At 37.2% G+C, this 19285-nt stretch overlaps 3 protein-coding genes and 1 long non-coding RNA gene across 4 annotated transcripts; 1 reads left to right on the forward strand and 3 right to left on the reverse strand.

Moving 5' to 3' along the window:
- Positions 399-4365, forward strand: LOC107638945 (two-component response regulator ARR1). Its single transcript, XM_016342348.2, has 6 exons — positions 399-915; positions 1267-1419; positions 1517-1897; positions 2430-2506; positions 2655-3833; positions 3937-4365. The coding sequence occupies exons 1-6, from the start codon at positions 741-743 to the stop codon at positions 4006-4008; spliced, it is 2037 nt and encodes a 678-aa protein (XP_016197834.1). The 5' UTR covers positions 399-740; the 3' UTR covers positions 4009-4365.
- Positions 5355-7873, reverse strand: LOC107638956 (COBRA-like protein 7). Its single transcript, XM_016342357.2, has 2 exons — positions 7212-7873; positions 5355-7048 (listed from the first exon to the last, which is right to left on the reverse strand). The coding sequence occupies exons 1-2, from the start codon at positions 7741-7743 to the stop codon at positions 5631-5633; spliced, it is 1950 nt and encodes a 649-aa protein (XP_016197843.1). The 5' UTR covers positions 7744-7873; the 3' UTR covers positions 5355-5630.
- Positions 10375-15871, reverse strand: LOC107614654 (ADP,ATP carrier protein ER-ANT1). Its single transcript, XM_021112291.1, has 5 exons — positions 15121-15871; positions 14085-14456; positions 13333-13741; positions 11296-12311; positions 10375-10823 (listed from the first exon to the last, which is right to left on the reverse strand). The coding sequence occupies exons 1-3, from the start codon at positions 15286-15288 to the stop codon at positions 13466-13468; spliced, it is 816 nt and encodes a 271-aa protein (XP_020967950.1). The 5' UTR covers positions 15289-15871; the 3' UTR covers positions 10375-10823; positions 11296-12311; positions 13333-13465.
- On the reverse strand, positions 16227-18316 carry LOC110263612. Its single transcript, XR_002349468.1, has 2 exons — positions 17750-18316; positions 16227-17272 (listed from the first exon to the last, which is right to left on the reverse strand). It is a non-coding gene; the product is annotated as an uncharacterized LOC110263612 (long non-coding RNA).

The following is a 19285-nucleotide window of genomic DNA, read 5'->3' on the forward strand; positions in this document are numbered from 1 at the left end:
GGTGCTAAGTGCTAACAGCTACAAAAGCAATTTAATAAATGATTACAACAAGAGGATAATAGAAAAACAAAAAAAATTTCCCTAATAAAAAAAAAATCATCAAAAAAAGAAAAAGAGAAAGAGAATTAATTAAAGTTGTGAGTATAGGCAGTAAAATTCGAAAGCATGAGTTGTTAAAAATGTGTCGGAAGAGTAGATTTAATTTAAGAGGAGGGGGCAAGTTCCTCCAATGAATGAGCTGGATCCACTCTCTCAGGAATGACACATAACTTGGAATATCGTTATTATTTATTTTTCATAATTCATTCATAATTAATACTAAATGTAAGATTAATAAAAATAATAAATGCGTTATTTTTAAATTAAAATTTCATAAATGGAAGATGTGAAAAATAAGAAGAAACCAGAAAAGAAACAGTAGGAGGATTTTAGAAGGACATAACATAAGGTGGAGTTTAAGGCACAAAACATGTTTATATAAATAATTTTGTGTCCGAAAATTCCATTTCCCCTTTTTGTTTTTTAATTTCTTCTTCTCCGATTCCTGCGTTCTCCTTTCATTTCAGTTGCTTCTCGTTGAATAATTGAACTCGGCTCCCAACTACTACTTCTTTGTTTGTTTCAATTTCAATTATGTGAAACCTCAGAAAACAGAAACCGCTGTTCTGTTTTTGTTTCATGTTTTTGTCTGAGTTTGTTGTGTCGCTGTGGCTGTTTGGATCTCTGAACTCAACTTAACCATGAATCTCAGCAACGGGAGGGGATCCATGTCGACGGTTACTTCAGGTGCTGCTGTGAAATCCGCCGACGCCGTCTCCGACCAGTTTCCGGCGGGTCTGCGGGTCCTTGTTGTGGACGATGATCCCACGTGTCTCATGATTCTCGAGAAGATGCTCCGAACTTGTCTTTACGAAGGTACTACAACTCAATCACCTCTCTCTCTCTCTCTCTGGCTCTCTTCAATTTCGATTTTCCGATTTGTAGGTTCAATTCCTTGAACCAAAAACTAAGTAAAGAAACAGAAAAGATTGTCCCTTTTTTCCCCCAACTATATTACATGCATGTAGATAGTTATTTGGTGATCGCAAAATTTGTTATTGCAATCCTTTTATGAATTGTTCTTGGATTCTTGTATGTATACTTCTCTTCAAGTTTGGTTCCCTTTTACTTCATGTGGTGCTTCTCTAGTTCTCTTGCTCTTCGATTCTTGTGCTTCTCTTGTTCTTGAATTCTAAATTTTGAGGAATTTTGTTGTATCCATTTCAGTTACCAAATGCAATACAGCAGAGAAAGCACTTACACTTCTGCGAAAGAATAAAAATGGGTTTGACATTGTTATCAGTGATGTGCATATGCCAGACATGGATGGATTTAAACTGTTAGAACACATTGGCTTGGAAATGGACCTCCCTGTTATCAGTAAGTGTTCTTATTCATCAGCTTAGATCCGTATGTGCACTGCATTGATGTGTTTGAGACTGACATGGTTTTGTGCTATGGTTGTTACTTGTTACAGTGATGTCTGCAGATGATGGTAAAAACGTTGTTATGAAGGGTGTAACACACGGTGCCTGCGATTACTTAATTAAACCGGTTCGCATAGAGGCTTTGAAGAACATATGGCAGCATGTCGTTCGCAAGAGAAAGAATGAATGGAGAGATACTGAGCAGTCGGGTAGTGCCGAAGAAGGAGATCGACAGCAGAAGGCATCGGATGACGCGGATTACTCGTCGTCGGCAAATGAAAGCAACTGGAGAAACTCGAAGAAGAGGAGGGATGAGGAAGAGGAAGCAGAGGAAAGAGATGACACTTCAACTTTAAAGAAGCCAAGAGTTGTTTGGTCTGTTGAGCTGCATCAACAGTTTGTAGCTGCTGTAGATCAACTGGGAATTGATAGTATGTGAAAAAATTTTCCCTTTTCCCTTTCCATGCAACCTATGCCTAATTCAGCATAACAATGCATAACAGCACTTTGGATGCATCATCCAAAGGGTATGCATGTATTTGTTTAATTGCATACATGAGCTGTGAAATCCTCAAAACAACAATTTCACTGTGTCGATAACACATACGGGCTGCAGATTGTTGCTCATAAAAATCACTTAATCTAGTTGTATCTCACTAAATTGGTAGTTTGTCTCTAAGGAGAGTAGATCAGATAGATGGTTGACTAATAATTAGAAAAATAATAAGCGAAACAATTAAGAAATATTTAGTCTTTAATAGTTTCTCATTAGATATAGTTTATGATAGGACACCATAGCATTGACTAAGCTATATAGTTGCCAACCACACTTAATAGGATAAAGTTTGGCTGTTGTATCTTAGTTGGGAAGAATTATAGTGTTCTCGAACCTTAGCTGATTAATTAGACGTTTCTTAATATATACGACCTCCTCTTATATTTTCAAATTTGATGTTTATACAGAGGCTGTACCCAAAAAGATTCTTGAATTGATGAATGTTCCTGGACTCACCAGAGAAAATGTAGCCAGCCACCTTCAGGTATTATATTGTCATGCAATGTGTACTTTGGGATGAATAGATTCAAGAGTAAAATTTCGTATCCCTACTTCTCCCAGTTGTTGTGGTCACCTTTGCTATTAGATGATTACCTGAAGGAGCTAACACATTTTTCCCTTGTTCATTGCAGAAATACCGTTTGTACCTCCGAAGGTTGAGTGGGGTTTCTCAGCATCAGAATAACATGAACAGTTCCTTCATGAATCCTCAAGATGCAACATTTGGGACAATTTCTTCGATTAATGGAATTGATCTTCAAACTCTTGCAGCTGCTGGCCAACTTCCAGCACAAAGTCTAGCCACACTTCAAGCAGCTGGACTTGGTAGGTCAACTCCGAAAGCGGGTTTACCCATGCCCATCATGGATCAAAGAAACCTTTTTAGTTTTGAAAACCCAAGGTTAAGATTCAGTGAAGGGCAACAACAACAACAACATTTGAGTAACAGTAAACCAGTGAACTTACTTCACGGAATCCCTACAAATATGGAACCAAAGCAGCTTGCCAGTTTGCACCAATCATCCCAACCCCTTGGCAACATGACCGTCCGAGTCAATGCTTCTACACAGAGCAATCCCTTGTTAATGCAGATGGCACAATCCCAACCCAGAGGACACATGCTAAGCGAAAATACTGGTCCTCACCTTCCCAGACTCCCATCATCTTTGGGGCAGCCTAGTGCATCAAATGGAACTTCTAATGCTCTTATGGGCAGGAATGGGATTGCGGGTAGTACTAGAGCACCTGGCTACAATCCTATTTCACAAAGCTCTTCAATGATGAATTTTCCCATCAATCAAACCACTGAAATGCCCATCAGCAGTTTCCCTCTTGGAAGCACTCCTGGTATATCCAGTATCACAACAAAAGGCTCGTTTCAAGAAGAAGTTACTTCTGGAATTAAACGGGCAGGCGGGTTTGTTCCAAATTATGACATTTTTAGTGAACTGAAAAAGCCACTTGATTGGGAGGTATCGAATCCAAGCCTTACGTATAATGCTGCCTCTCAGCATGCAAATCCTTTACATGGTAACATTGATGTCTCGCCTTCAGTTTTAGTGCAGCAGAGCTTTTCTTCTAACCAACAGACGGGACAAAGCAGAGATGCCAATACCATGATTGTAAAGCCTATATTCTCTGCGAGCGAAAGCATGGAGCAAGGCACTCTCCAAAATCAACACCTCAATACACTCGTCACTGACAACTCAATAAGGGTTAAGACCGAAAGAATCCCTGATGCAAGCTCCCAAACTAACTTCTATCCTGAGCATTATGGGCAGGAGGATCTCATGAGTGCACTTCTCAAACAGGTTGGTCCTTTGATCTTTTCCGTGTTCGCTAATTCACTAAATTCTTGTATGCCTGTTTATAGCTTTTCACTTTATACAAATCACATCTGTATGGTTCTGGCAGCAAGAAGGCATTGGACCTGCTGAGAATGATTTCGACTTCGACGGGTATTCCCTGGATAACGTTCCGGTCTAGAACAGACCTTGTATAGTTCCTTCCACTTGCAGTTGCCAGTGTAAATAGTTGCTGTTACATATGCTTTATCATTCTGCAATCAGCTAGTTTGGAACTGAGTGTAAATTGTTCAACAAACAGATATTCAGACTTCTGGAAATAGTGAACGACAGTGGTTTAGTCTCGACACGAAATCTGTTAAAGACGCGATAAAGATGCCTCAACTGCATATATGCAAAGGGCATGGACAATTTTTGACTGCTTTGAATAACAAAATTCCTAGTAAGCTTCTAACTTTAGGGTGTTGATGAAGGTATGTTGGGTTAGGGAGGATTGCAGAAGCAAGGTTTTGATACATCTGCAGACTCGTAGGAGCATTTCTAACACTAATAACAATTGTGAACATTATTTTTCTTTTGTTCCTTTTTCATTTTCTCTTCTAGTGTATGTTGGTCAAAGTAAGCAAATGACTTACCTTAGGCATGTAAATATTTCCATTTGGTTGCTCAAGACATTGGGTCTTGCTATTCTTTTCTGGTTGTTCTTGTACTTAGATACTTTTGTTTGTGCTTTTATATTTGTCATATTATGTTTTGCATTCCCTGTGGCCTGTACAATAACAATAGTAACTTGATTAATAGGCAGTGATTAACTAACTGATCAGTGATTATGGGGTTCTCTGGTGCCATTTCTTTGGGCGGTTTCATTTGTTATTCTGCAAGAAGCCAAAACATTTTTGTTACTATAAAGCACAGTTGTTTAAGAGCTGGTTATCAACATATGCATACTTAACGGTGCTCAGAGAAGAGATTTGCTAGGATTAGATACTCAATAATAAAGCTTTGCTATCTTTATAGAGGTTAATATGGTAATTCAAATATAGTTCTAATATATCGTTTTTAATGTATAATTTAATTTTACTTGTAAGTCAGATTATAGGTTTAACCACATTCAAGTTTGGTCAAGCTAATTAACTCTTGACCTCGCCAATTTTTTTAGGGTCATGTGTATATTTTTATTCTGCACGGATAAATATACTTTGGTAATTGTTTCATTCATATTCTTTCGAAATTAGAGATTCTTTATTATTGTGTAATTTTTGTTGTGCATATTTTTAACACAAAAATTATTCATAAACTAAGTACATCACTAAAAATGATACATAAACTAATTACATANATACAAAAAAAATTATTTCATGTATTAAATATGTATATAATTAAATTTATTCTCTAATTTTCGAAGAGCATCAAAGTAATTGTCAATTGACCTCCATTTGGATTTTGGGTCTAGAGACTAGGCACACTAATAAGCGATTCCAATCAATGATTCAATGTCATATATGATTAGGAAAAACGAATGCAATATATATGAAGATGATCTTAGAATAAAAAAAACAAAAGAAATATATTTCTGTCATCTAATACAATAAATCTACATTTTCTATACCATAACATTCTCTAAAGAATCATACCAATTGAACAAGGATTGGCAACGCACAGCATCCAAATCAATCATACAGCTTGAATGTTACAACAGAACTAACGTCTCTCACTGAATCTCTGTGATGATATCAACATATGAATGTAATACTGCCTCAGAAACCGACGCAAGCAAGATTCACAATCAAAACATGACCACTGCTACCGCATCAAGATAACCAGCAACAGAGACAGAACGATAGAAGTTTTCCAGGACAAGACCTCCCTGAATCCACTACTCGTTGGATACACCGAAGGAAGTGAACATTCCTCGCCATTGAAGAACACTTTAGTGGGAAACCCATCTCTATGAGCAACATCAATTCCTGGGGTAGTTTTCTTGGTGAATGAGATTACTGATTGTTGTTTACCAGGCACCCTAGGATCGTTAAGAGGGTTGGCACCATCTGCTTCCGCGACAAGGTAGTTCAGTCCTGGCAAACCTTGCATCAATATGGTATTATTGTTTACACCGTCTAGGGCGGTTGCATTGAATGAATACATTTTCTCAAAACCTGCAGCTGCTTTATCCATTTGCACTGCAGCAAACCAATCTGCGAAATTAGTGTCACCCCAGTTGAAAAGAGTGACTCTTGCACTCCACCCTTTAGTGTAGTCTGTGTATACATGCCAGTTAATGCTTACACCACAGTTGTCACTACATGGCATTGGTTTCGGAACCGGTAGATGCTTCAGATCAGCCCAAGCAACAGCTTTCGCAGTTCGGTTATCAAAAGGAACAAGAAGTGCCTCTGGTGGAAGGAACATAGCCTGTGCAGTAGTACTACATGTTCTTGCAGTGTTACTGGGGCATCCACAGGCACATGTTTTGCAAGGTATAACCGAATCATTGTAATATGCTGAAAATGAGACACAGCATTTGCTGGTTGCTCCCTTGGGCTTCGTTATGTTGCACACAACCTGCCAACTTGCCATCACTGTCTTGTTCGACGGCAAGCCCGATGGATCCGGATTTTCACTAGGACTCACTCTCACGGGAGGGCCACACTTGTAAGTTGGGTTGAGGGTGCCATTTATCTTCCAGTTCTGTGGCGGGGAAAGCTGAGAGCGATTGAGAGCGGGCGGCATCTTGAAAACCTGCATCTGAAATTTCGAAACGGATTTGCTGGGGTCCATCGAGGGCGGCAATATAGTACCATTCCTGCAGCAAAAAGGGATCTTACCAAGATCCGTATCGTTGAACTTGGTGGGAGGAAGATCAATGATGGTTGGCCTTCTCTCACAATTCAAGACATTGGCAAAGTCAAGCTCCTTGTAGAATGTCCCTTGCTTACCAAAGACACAATCAGAAGCATCCACAACATAAGGATAAGCCCCTTTCATTGAGTATATGAACTCATCATTCATCCAATCCCAGCTCAATTTCCAATTGTCAAGACGACCTAGAGGGTTATGGTTTGCAATGGTAACCTCAGCCCAGTAATTGGAATCATAAGTTCTAATCACATCATACATGATTGATAGATCACCATCTTGACGGGGAAGGAACTCATCATCTATGGTTATGTTCGTTTTGAACTTCGGATCCTTTGTGCAACACACATTACTCACATTCTTCCCTGAAAAAACCAACATTATTTTCTTTTTCAATGTCAACACTAGTCAAACCACATTCCCCTAACTTAAATTCTAAGATCAAACACCTAACCTAAACACAAATCCAAATCCAAATCACAATCTCAGTTTAGAAGAATTAAATCACGCGAAAACGAGAAATGTTACCTTGACCAGTTGGCTTCTTACAGATGAATCCATCGTTGGCGAGATTGATGGAGGAAGGAAGAGGAACAGTGGGCGGCGCCACTCCAAAAACAGTGCCAACGAGATCGATCTGGACCTGCATCTGCGTCAAGTCGCCGGCGGTTTCCACCGCAGTCTTGAGGTCAGTCATAGGATATCCAGCGAAGATGGTGCCGTTACCGACAGCGGCGGGGAGAGTGGTGCCGTCGGCGAGGACGGCGCCGGAGGCAGAGACGAGGAACTCATTGTGCTGGAACTTGACGAAGACCTTCCATGACTTGAGGTCGTCGAGGCCGTTGTTGAGAACAGTGAGCGTGGACTCGAACCGGTACGGTTGCTTGGCCGCATCGGAGACATTGGGCGGGAGGCGCGTCCCGCCGGTGTAGGCGTAGGAGACGAGTATGCCGTTACAGGATGCTGACTGGGCCGTAGAAAACGGCGTCGTTTGAATCAATATGATGGATAGAACGGCGACGCTGCTGATAAAGCAGCTAAGGAAGTAGTGCGATGCCATTGCTTTTTTCCTTACCAATTCGAAATTTGAAACCAGAAAGAGACGCCACTTAAGCTTGCTCTATTTAAATATAAGCAAACGTTTTATTATTATTTTGAGAAAGAGAGAGGGAGGGGAAAAAAGGAACTACTTAATAAACGCGTAGGAGAAAGAGAAAGGAACGGGAAGGGTCCTACAGCTGTGTTATGTGTGTAATGAAATGTACACGGTACATGGACTACACTTGATATCATTGATAATCACAACATGTTATGAATTTCTAATTTTTAATCAAAGTATGCCTTTTGGGTTATTCCATGTTTCATTTTTGTAATTCAAATGACAGGGCGTTGGCGTTGTAATGCCGTGGCTCGCAATTTTTAAAAATCTATTTAACGTTAATATTTAATTAAGCTTATGAGAAAGTAAAATCATTTTTCTTTTAGAAGAAAAACCTTCGTCTAATTTAAAAGAACCTTGTTATGAAAAAAATTTAATGAGTCAAAACAAATTCATGTTTTAATTATTCCTTTAACTTTTGTGCCTCAAACGTTCCATAACATATATATACATAACAGGTCATGGATTCGTTACTCCTACTTGTTTGTAGGAGTATAATTAACAATTATTAAAATAATTATAAAATATATTCCTATATTATTGGTGCTCTATTAGAAGCATTCATAGAAGAGAAGCATGTCTACTAGATTTTTCATCTAATTTCAATTACTGTCATTTTCTCATTCTTTTTTTCTTCTGCAAATCTCGTTTGCATATTCTCGCCGCCGCGCAAGACTCTACCTCAACGCTTGGAGGTTAATTAATCATTATGCCTTTTCAATTCATCATTTCGTATGTTTTTTTCTTTGTTCTTTGCACTGTTACTTCTTCAATCTCTTTGACACTCTCTCTGACTTTGACATCCACACACACGCACTTTCTATGTTATAAATGGTTAACACACGTTGTGGTTGTTGTTGGTGGTGGTAATGATGGTGTTTCTCATGTCAACTCTCTCTAATTGCTACTATATTTATTAGTTTTCGGTGTTTTTATTTGCTTATTCATATGGTAGTTGTAACCTCGGCAGAGTAACATGGAACAAAAACCATGTTTCATTCGGCGAGTGTTCAACAAGAACATAGTCTTGTCCATGATTTTGTATCCCATATTGGTCGATTTGCCTTTGATTCCAGGTTCTTTACCTTTGGCTCTGATAATTGCGCTTTAGCTTTATCAAATTACTTGCACTTCAATGTCACAAAGCAAAGTGTGTGTTCTCCTGCTTCTCTTAGCTTGAAACTTGGAGGCAGAGGGGATTCGAATTTGAATTTCAGGAGGTTTTTTAATTATTTCAACACAGCTATTAGGTTCCACACTCAGAAATTGCCAATTGGATTTGATTCTCCCAGCCTTAATTCTGGGGATAATAGTGATGATATTGTTGTACTACTCAGTAGTTAAGAGGAATGTTATTGCCATGAAAACGAAACAAAATTGAGTGTAAAGACCAATCAAATCTGAACTTTGAGCATGAGGAGATCAAATCCTTGTTGAACCATTCCCTTTTCAACGTCAAAACCTCAACTAGCAAAGGTTGAGGTTTGTACTCTTGTTATGGCTTGATGCTAGTTTATGGCGAATCATTTCATGGTTCTTTTGCCTTCAGGTAGTGATTGTCAAGAAGAGTTCACACAACTGGTAAAGACTCGAAATTCATCCCAAAAAGACATCCAGTGGAGTGAGGGACTCATTTGGTAGTGGTAGTGATTGCTAATTCATAGTAGGGTAAATCAAATTGGGGACTTTGCTTTGCATTCTCTTTGGTGTATCATTGAATTGACTCTTAACTGGACCAAAATCCATATCATTGACACCCATTCTTAGGATAATATTTGTTCCATTACACTTTTTTGGTGGATCCAAAATGTTCTAGAAGTTTAATCCTGTTGTCCATTGAATAGAATCATGTAGATTGCATTATCTGGTTTGCATATATTGGGAGCTGCAGCATTCTTTGGCTATAGCTAGTCTGCCGGTTTGTGGCAGCCAAAGCCTCTATTTGCAGTTCTCTACCGTCCAATTCTCTTATGCTACAGTTACATTAGGTTAACCTTTAACCTTTAGTCACCTCCTTTACAATCAACAAACACCATTTTGCACAATGGATTGCCATCCTTTGTGTTAACACTTTCCTCGTTCCCTTGTGTTTCAGACCTTTTGGCTTAGCCTAGTGTGCTCCGTGCATCATCCGAGATTGTTATAATGTGAAGCATTTGCTTTTTTATTCCATCATAGAAATGAAAAAAAGAAAAATTCGCTATCCTTCATTCGTTAGTGGATTTGTTGTGTTCTTTGTCACATTGATCTATTCAAATATTATGTTTGTTACATGTTAGACTATTGCTATTTACTATTATGAACCAAAGTTTGAAGTCCTGCTTGCTTGCTTCTATCACCTCTGTTTGATTACTGGTGATTGTCTTTAACATATCACCTCTGTTTGATTACTGGTGATTGTCTTTAACCTATGGTTATTTGTATTTTGAATGATGAATATGCCTTACGTTACCACTAATTTTTGAGTACCGAGAATATGTTTAAATTAAAGGTAGTTGCAAGTATCCATCACCTTTGGTGTGGCACATAATATTGTCATTACTGAAAGTCAATATCTTTACGTAATTATGTATGAAATGATGCAAGTCTAATCCAAAATTCACTAATCAGAAAACATGGGTTCCACAAACTTCTTTTTCCTAAGATTATGGTTAGAGTATGATGCGATTTTGTTGCTGAAATCCTATTAGGAAAAGAAATGTTTACTTTTTGATCCCTCTCTCTAGCTTTGATAGAATTATAGCTTAATCTGTTAAAACTTTACAACCTTTGGAGTTTCAGGTGTTTTGGTTTCATTTGAATCATGCTTAACTGTGGCTAGATGTCTTTGTAAATTAACTGATCCAATTCCATGCTTGCTGATTGCAGTAACATTTCCTCTTAAAATTTGTGCTGAGAACTAGTGAGGATTCTCTTGAAGTGCCTTCAAATCCCAAATAAGAGGACTAGTGACAAAGGTCCTATTGAGACGAAGCATCAAGCTGAAAGAAGTAAGATTGTTGTGTCAAATAAGAGTGAGCCAAAACAGAATTTGCAGCGCAGCTCAGAGACTGAGCAGAGAGTAAAAGCCTAGCCCAGCTAATTCTCTTTTTGCCTTTTTTAACTTTTAACCCTGCTCTCTCATTTTCATATTTATCATAGCAAGTCTTTTTGACAAATTATTCAAACCAACAACTACTAACCACTTGAACAAATTATTCAAATACCAATTTGGGATACAGTATTCAGTAAGCAAATAACAAAACATTAAAAAATCACACAATTTGAACAACCCCCCATGGTTTTGATGGATAATAATGAAAATTTGGTGCTGAATTCCATAGAATTGTCACTTCCTATATGTATATCTTATCAAAATTCATGCTGGAGCATTCATTTTATACAATAAGCACCAAAATAAATTAATGGCATAGATCCAATAAATTACTATGGAAAGCCAGATTACAAGCTTACCACCCAAGGCATCCTTCTATGACCACCTAGCACCTTTACGCAACTTCCAGTTTCACAATCAATTATCTTTACTGTATGGTCACCCCTGTACATGGCGAACAAACAAATTCAATCACCACATAAATCTTAAATTCAATTTGGTAAAGCTTTAATTTAAACAGTCTTAATTTTTTTTTAGAGCAGCAATTGATATAAATTTCAACAGAATCATGAAGGTGCAATTGATATATACAAAACAACACTTAAACACCAAACCTCAATTATAAATTAAAATTAGATGCTGAAAAATTATAAAAGCACTTCAAATATTACTACATACACAGCTCCTTTTAAGTGCAGTTCCTAGGCATTAACAACATTACTCATGAGCTTTTCAAAAATTCCCTGTGAATAGAATTTTGTCATTCCCGAATAGATTAAATCCACGGCATAATTAAGTTAGAGTAAAACACCTATTTGATACCTAAAAGATTAAAACCCTTATAAATTAGCTCCAAAAGATATTATATTCTCATATGCTATCTGAATGATCAATATACTAACAACTTATCATGAGGCGACCAATCAATAGTTGCATACATTTAGTTATCACCTACTGCAGCTTTTGCTTGAGCTTTCATTAGCCAAAAGTGACGAGAACTCAAGAAGCACAGAGAGAACTCAAGAAGAAACAATGCAAAATGGATTTCCATTATTAGATCAAAATTCAAAATTACTAATACTAGCTTCTTTATTTGGATTATATCTAAAAATTCAAAACTACTGATTAATAAGGTCAAAGTAACTCAATTATATCTAAAACTCCTGTATCTTAATTCTTAATTGCTTTTAACACAATCAATCAAGTAATAGTACCATATTGGTTATATTAAAACAATGATTATTTTCTTGATGGAATCTAATGGAAAAAGAAGTAATGAGGTAATAATGTGCATGAAGAAAGTAGAGAAGTGAAAGAAATTGATACCCATCCCTGGTGCACAGAGAGCAACGTCATTGTTCTGCTTTATATACCTCTGCATCAGTAAGAAAATTAAAATTCCATGGAACCAAAACCAAAATTAACAATCAAGTAGTGGCACAATCACAAAATTAACAATCGCAGGAAATGGACCAAAATCAAAATTCGATGGAACCAAAACCAAAATCAAGAAGAGAAAAACCCTAAATTCGGTAATTTGATAACAGCACATCACAAGAATTGAACCGAAATAGAACTTCCATAAAATTACTAAAAAGAAATAAGCAATAAAGAGCATCGAGTCAATTATCAAAGCCTCATGAAAGATGAAATGCTAGAAAAAATAATTAAGAGTGAATACAAAAATCGAAATCGAAAACATTATTGAGAGAGGATGTAATTAGAATAATTAGCATATAATAATCATTGAAGTAATTAGAACAAGAAGATGTGAATTTAGTTACAGATCTAAAAGTCAGAAGTTAGAATGCAAATTGAGAAGCAGATCGAGGAGGCGAAAGAACGTTACTGGATACGGAACGTTATTGTGTGTGTTCTAAACAAGGTTCTGAAAGCTAAACATGTACCACCAAGCACCATTAATCAATAATTTTAAGCTCTTTGGGTTCTTCAATTATTTGCTCCAGTAGTACGATTCCACTTGTTGCTGTTTATCTTCCTAATCATAACAGTTTTTACTTCCTGATCAATGGCAGCCTCACTTTGGTTTATTCTCTTCATTTTATTTCATAAGCTCATTGGTCAAAATCTTGAAATACTATCCGATACACAATGGTTAAGGTTTAGGAAATTGAGTACGTATATCAGAATAAACAATATGCTAATATTTATCTTCTATCATTTTATCTCCTATAAAAAGTAAATGAATTGTGTTAACAAAATAATGGATGTCTGACCATGTACAATATTCACAGTCCAGAATATAAATGAAGGTAGATTCTATGGTGCCTTTTATTGTGGTGCCTAAATTGCCTAACTTACTTTTATAAGTAAAAAATAAAATATATAAAGTAAAACTAAAATATTTAAAAGTTTATTAAATATTATTTTTTTACCTTTTTTAGTAAGTTAGGCATCATGATTTAGGCACCATAGCATTCACCATAAATGAATTGCACTTTGAAGTCAAGCTAAATGGTAGATAGGTTTTCTAGGTTCAAATTGTATTTCTCCCTCAGAACCTGCATACTAGTGCCTAGATGAGAAGCAGTTGAGCTGATCATATCCAGCAAGCACCCCAGCTCCTGCGACACCAAGAAGCATATTTGCGGTAACACCTCGGAATAGAGCTAAAAAACCCTCTTGACGAACAATCTCACGAAATGCATGCCTTGCGTTATAATACTTGTTTGGTTGTCCAGATGTTAGCATCATTCTCCGACGCAGTGTGTCAAACGGGTATGCACAAACCCCTGCTGATGTTGTAATGCTCCAACCTAAGAAGAAACTAGCAAAGAAATTTCCCTGTGGAGAAATAAATGAGAAAGGCTCAGATTAGAAAGAAGGATCATCAAAGAACTGAACTAGTGCTAAGTGACTAGTCATCTGAAATACTGTTATCTGACTTGCTAAATGCCCTGAAGATGAATACTCAAACTCAAGGGTTTGATCATCTCATGGAAACCTGCGTAATCAAGGGTCACTTCAACATTGGGCCCACATATTATTGTGAAACTGAAACAGACTAAACAGATTACTTGTCAAGATACCATAAGAATTTTCAGTTAAAGCATCAAGTATCAACTACAACTTTTCCTATTCATTGTGAAACATTGAGCTCTCCTTCAAAAATATAAGTACTTCTTACCTCGAAAGGCCCAACTAAAATGATAGGCTTCACGGTGTCATAGATCCCGAAGTACATCCCTCGGTACATTGTGATTCCCACTATTGACACCCCAAATCCCCTGTATAAGCCAACAACTCCATCACTTAACAAGGTTTTACGGTACACATCAACTAGCCCCTTAAACTGGCGCTGACCGGTAGCACGACACTCCAATGCATCAGTGCCCAATCGTGTTCGTGCATAATCTAAATGATAAAGAAGCAGTGAAGTAGTTGCTCCCGCGGCACTTCCTGAAGCCACATTTCCAGCAAACCACTTAATGTACCCATCTCTCTCTTTGGATTGCCCAAAAATGCTTTTGAAGTAACCTTTGAATGCAAAATTGAAAGCCTATAGACCAATCAACTGTTTGCTCAAACATTATTTCAAACAAACACAGAAAACCATTATTTGAAAGTTGACACACAATCACATTATTGATGGGAATATACAGCAGTAAAAACAAATAGTCTTCCATATGTATTGGCCATTATTTTATTTTAGTGCCAATACCTTGCTGATGCTATTAGACATGCATTGACAATAAAAGCACATAGAAGGCTTCCAGTGTTAATTGCAAACAAACTAGACACATTTCAGAAAAATGAGATTGGCTATTACAACACATATTTGCATCATCCCACCAAAATGCAATAGAATAACATATTTCCTCTTAGAGCAATGATAGAGTTGTCTCTGTGTGATCTAGGTCACGGGTTCAAGCGTGGAAACAGCTACTAATGTAATTATCATGTTAAACTGCGTACATTACACCCTTTGGATGCGGCCCTTCCCCGGACCCTGTGCTAACGCAGGATGCTTGTGCAGACCGAACTCAATACAAGATGGATACAAATGCAGCACATGCCAGATCCATGCTATGTTTTCTATTTCCACTTCCTTATTTTATCTATATTACTAAGAGATACATGGAAAAGCAATAAAAACTGTGGAAGATTACAATGAGCCATGACCTATTTACTTCACAAACTTGAGAAGGGTCTAGAGTTGTCTAATACCTGTATGGTTTCTTGAGTTGCCCTCTTTTAATCATTTCAGCTTGGTTTTGCAATAGAAGTTTCACTCTCTCGATTGGTGCCGCGGCACTCTTCGATATGATTGCTGCTACCCCTCCCATTACAAAATCCTTTGAGAATCTTTCATATTGTGATGATTTCACCATTTTTCCCCCTCTTCTGTCTGATCTGAAAGGTGTAAAGAAAATAAAAACAGAATAACAAGAAAGATAAAATCTCAAAGCATTAAACTATTACATACATTCCTAGAGCAAAAACAGGATGAATTTCACAAGAGAAGAATGAGCAAGTAGAATGGAAAGCAAAATGGTTGAAAAATTTAGGATTACCAATAACATAGAAGTTGCATTCATCAAGCACACCAAGGTGGAATGAAGCCTTTAATATCTTACACTCAAGATTGTCAAACTCGCGAGTCTAAATAAACTCGTAAAACTGACCTAGACTCGACTCATAGACTTGTAAGAGTTTACCTATTACACTTTTTTTTTAAAATATGTATATATCATATATAATATATATCAAATATACGCATTCAAAATTAACAATTTCAACCTCAAAATACATAATAAATTAAAATAGTACTACAATTATAACAAGTACTTTAGAACCAAGGTTATGAGAACCGGACCAGTCAATGAACCGGTAGAGTGACTGGTTCACTGGTTCAGAGGTTCAACCGGAGTTCAACTGGAGTTCAACCGGTTTAATTAAATATTAAATAAAATTAATAAAAAACCTATATATAAAACTTTAAATATATAAATTCAATAATTTCTAACTTAATAAAATTCATAATTTTACAATTTTACATAATAAATTATTCATAATTTAGTATTAAAGGTCCACAATTTCACAATTTTAAATATTGTTCTTTAAGGAATATATTATTATGATTATGACCATTAGAGAGTAATACATATTCCTATAAAATATCCATTAGTATATAAAAATTTAAGATATAATAAAATTGAAGACGAAAAATTCATTGATAGTATACTGATCGAGTTAAATTGAAAACTAAATGACTTAATTTTCACTAAATTTATTGATGACTTTAAAACAACTAAACGAGACAAAGAATTTCCACTCAAACTGCTAGAAATTGAAGATCTTGGCAACATTGTCAAGTCAAGGCTAATTATTCAACGTCAATTCTCTTAATATACAATTCAATTATCCCTTTTTGGGTTGCTAATATACAATTCAATTGAAAAACACATTGATGAAATCTCTTATTGTGGAAAAAGCATAACTGGAAGAAAATCTACTGCATGAAGGAAGCATGCGTGGGTCATCAACATGATATGGAAGACCACTGCGTGCTCCTAAATCTCGACACTTGGCAGCTGCCTGAAATCGCCATTAGAATGCAACAAGCCTCTTATAACTAACCAAACCCTAACTAGGTTCAACAAAATCAATGCTTTTCAACAACAAAAACTCATAATACAGACAACTCAACCTCCAAATCCAAAAAATCCAGAAACAGAAAAACTAAGTGAAACAATCCAAACTAAATTCAGAATCACATTAAGCAACAACCTAACGCAGAACACAATCCGAACTCAGAATCTAGTAAAAAAAATCAAGTCAGAAGCCAGAATCTTAAAAATCGAAACTGAAGAAGCAGCGGCTTACTAGAGACACGGTGAGGGAGGAACGGCGGTGACAGTGATCTCAGAAGAGGATCAGTTTGCGACGGCGAGGCCCCGAGCAGAGATTCCAGGCGAGGCTCCGGGCAGAGATTCAGAGAGGAGAGGACGCACTTGAAGAGGATTGAGTAACCGTTCGCGTGATGTAGAGGAGAAGAGGATCGAGGACGACGATGACGATGGCACCCTCTGTCACTGCCGACGACGACGATCACAGCGGCAGGCTGGGGTGACGGTGGCTGGTGGGGCTTCACGACAAGCACAGAGACGGTGATGAAGAGAAGAGTGGTGGCGGCTGGGGGATGACGGTAGTGGCGGTGTTTGCTCTGATAGGGTTAGTTGGGTGAAATTAGGGATTCATTTTGGTGTGAGAGTGAGAGAGAAGAGAGGAGGGCAGGGACTCAAGGTTCTGAAAACCGGATCGGTCATCAAACTGCTCTATTTACTGATTCACTGGTTTATTGATCCAACCGGTCTAGCCGTGGTTCAACCGGAAAAACCGTTTCATGATAAAATAATAAGTAAATTATAAATAAACATCATAAAATATCTTTCAAATTTAAATCCCTACACAAACTATCACCAACTAAATGTAATTAATCATCAAAATATGCAAAATAATTGCAGTGCACAAGTTAAAGATAGACAATATTAACTTAACAATTGAGTCAAAAAGTAAAACAAAACAGGCTCTTTTAATTCTTTTATGCTTGTAGGCTTTAATATAATCATTAATATAATCATTATCATACAGAGGAACTTTCTTGAAGGAATTTATGGCAACCAAAATAGGCCCTACTTTTGTCTGAATGGTACAAGATATGATTAACAAGGTTAAATATTGAAGTTGGTTAATCAGACCAAACAAGAATATTTCCCAGTTGTCTCACTGAGTCCAGCCAAATGGAAAAAACATCACTGTGTACTATCGTAATTCTAGATCATATCTTACTTTCCCATCAGGCAGTGAAACAACAGACTCAGTTCCAGAAGATGTTGTTATCTTCACCACTCACCAGCTCCTAATTCCCATTTGAAAGTTGAAGCCAACACGAAATGACGAACTTCAGAAGTAAGGGAAAGAAATAGAAAATTCTAAACTATCCATGTCTTACTAATAATGAGAACAAAAATACTCAATCTCTTAAACTCAATAATTACATCAGTTATCCAACTAAATAATTGGATCACAGTTATCATAAACTGATTTCAAAGCCTAGAAGCAGAGTGAAATTAAAAACATGAAGCATATAATAAATCAAAAGATCACCAATTGCAATTTTTTTAATAAGAACAGAAGTTAAGAACAATGAAAAATGAAGAAAGATTAACATTTTTCAACCCAATTTTAACAAAGCTCATCACAATGATTAACAACAACAAAAAACACCGAAGGAACAGTGAATCAGTAATATGGGCAGTGCAATTTAAAATTTAGAAGTTATCAATTTAAAATCTATCATCAAATACAATCAGTGAGCAAAGCCAATCAACCAAGCACTGACTTAGCATTCTGTTATGATTCTGTGACTAGGAAGCAACAAATTCAGCAACAAATTCAAGTTACAGCAACAAATTTAACAAATCCTAGTAAAGTCCCGATTTACAGCAACATTTAGACAGCAACAAGGCAAATTTATTGATTAGCAATTTTTTCAGCAAAATGCAAAAATACAGGGAGAAGGGAAATATGGAGAAGAGAGAACCCTTTTTCCCTTTACAGATTACAATTATGAAAAATGAATTAACAATGATCAGAATTCAGACATTCAAAGCTCAGACTATCACAGAACAACTAAAAAATTGAAGTCAGTAACAATAACAACTAAAGAATGCAGTAATTCGGTAACAAACTCAAGTAACAACAACGAAATTTTTCTTATAAAACATACCTGAATGGAGCAGAGAAGCGGCGCAATCGTGTAGGCAGAGAAGCGGCGTAATCGTGCAGGCAGAGAAGCGGCGCAGTCGTGCAGGGACGTTCGGACGTGTGCGGCTGTGCGCGAACGAACGATGGCAGAGGACACGACGAACGGTGGTAGAGACTTGACGTGCATCAAAGCAGAACAGAGAGCTAGACTGCGAGAGTACGGAGAAGCATAGCAGAAAATAGAGAGCGACGTGCGGCTGTGCGCGTAGCCGAGCAGACGAAGGAGACGCAGGCGATCGGCAGCGAATGGCGGACGGCAGAGGTCAGAACATTGAGAGAGTGAGAGTGAGAAAAGAGTGAGTGACCGAGCCAATTAGGAAAGTGGAGCCCTTTAATCCCCAAGTATGCTTGGCAACGTCCGATACAAAGCGATCGATTAGAACAACGGGTGGCGAATTGGGTAATTTGTAAAGGAAAAGTTCGATTGTAGAATAAAAAAGTTCAAAATTTAGAGAAAAGGAAGAGAGAAAAAGAAAAAGAAGAAGAACGAATTACAGTTCGGGCAGAACAAAAGAAAGTGCGGTTGTTGTGTGACGAACGGAGACAGACAAGTTGGAA

The sequence above is a fragment of the Arachis ipaensis genome, chromosome B01 (assembly GCF_000816755.2).
Source record: "Arachis ipaensis cultivar K30076 chromosome B01, Araip1.1, whole genome shotgun sequence".
Classification (NCBI taxonomy): Eukaryota; Viridiplantae; Streptophyta; class Magnoliopsida; order Fabales; family Fabaceae; genus Arachis; species Arachis ipaensis.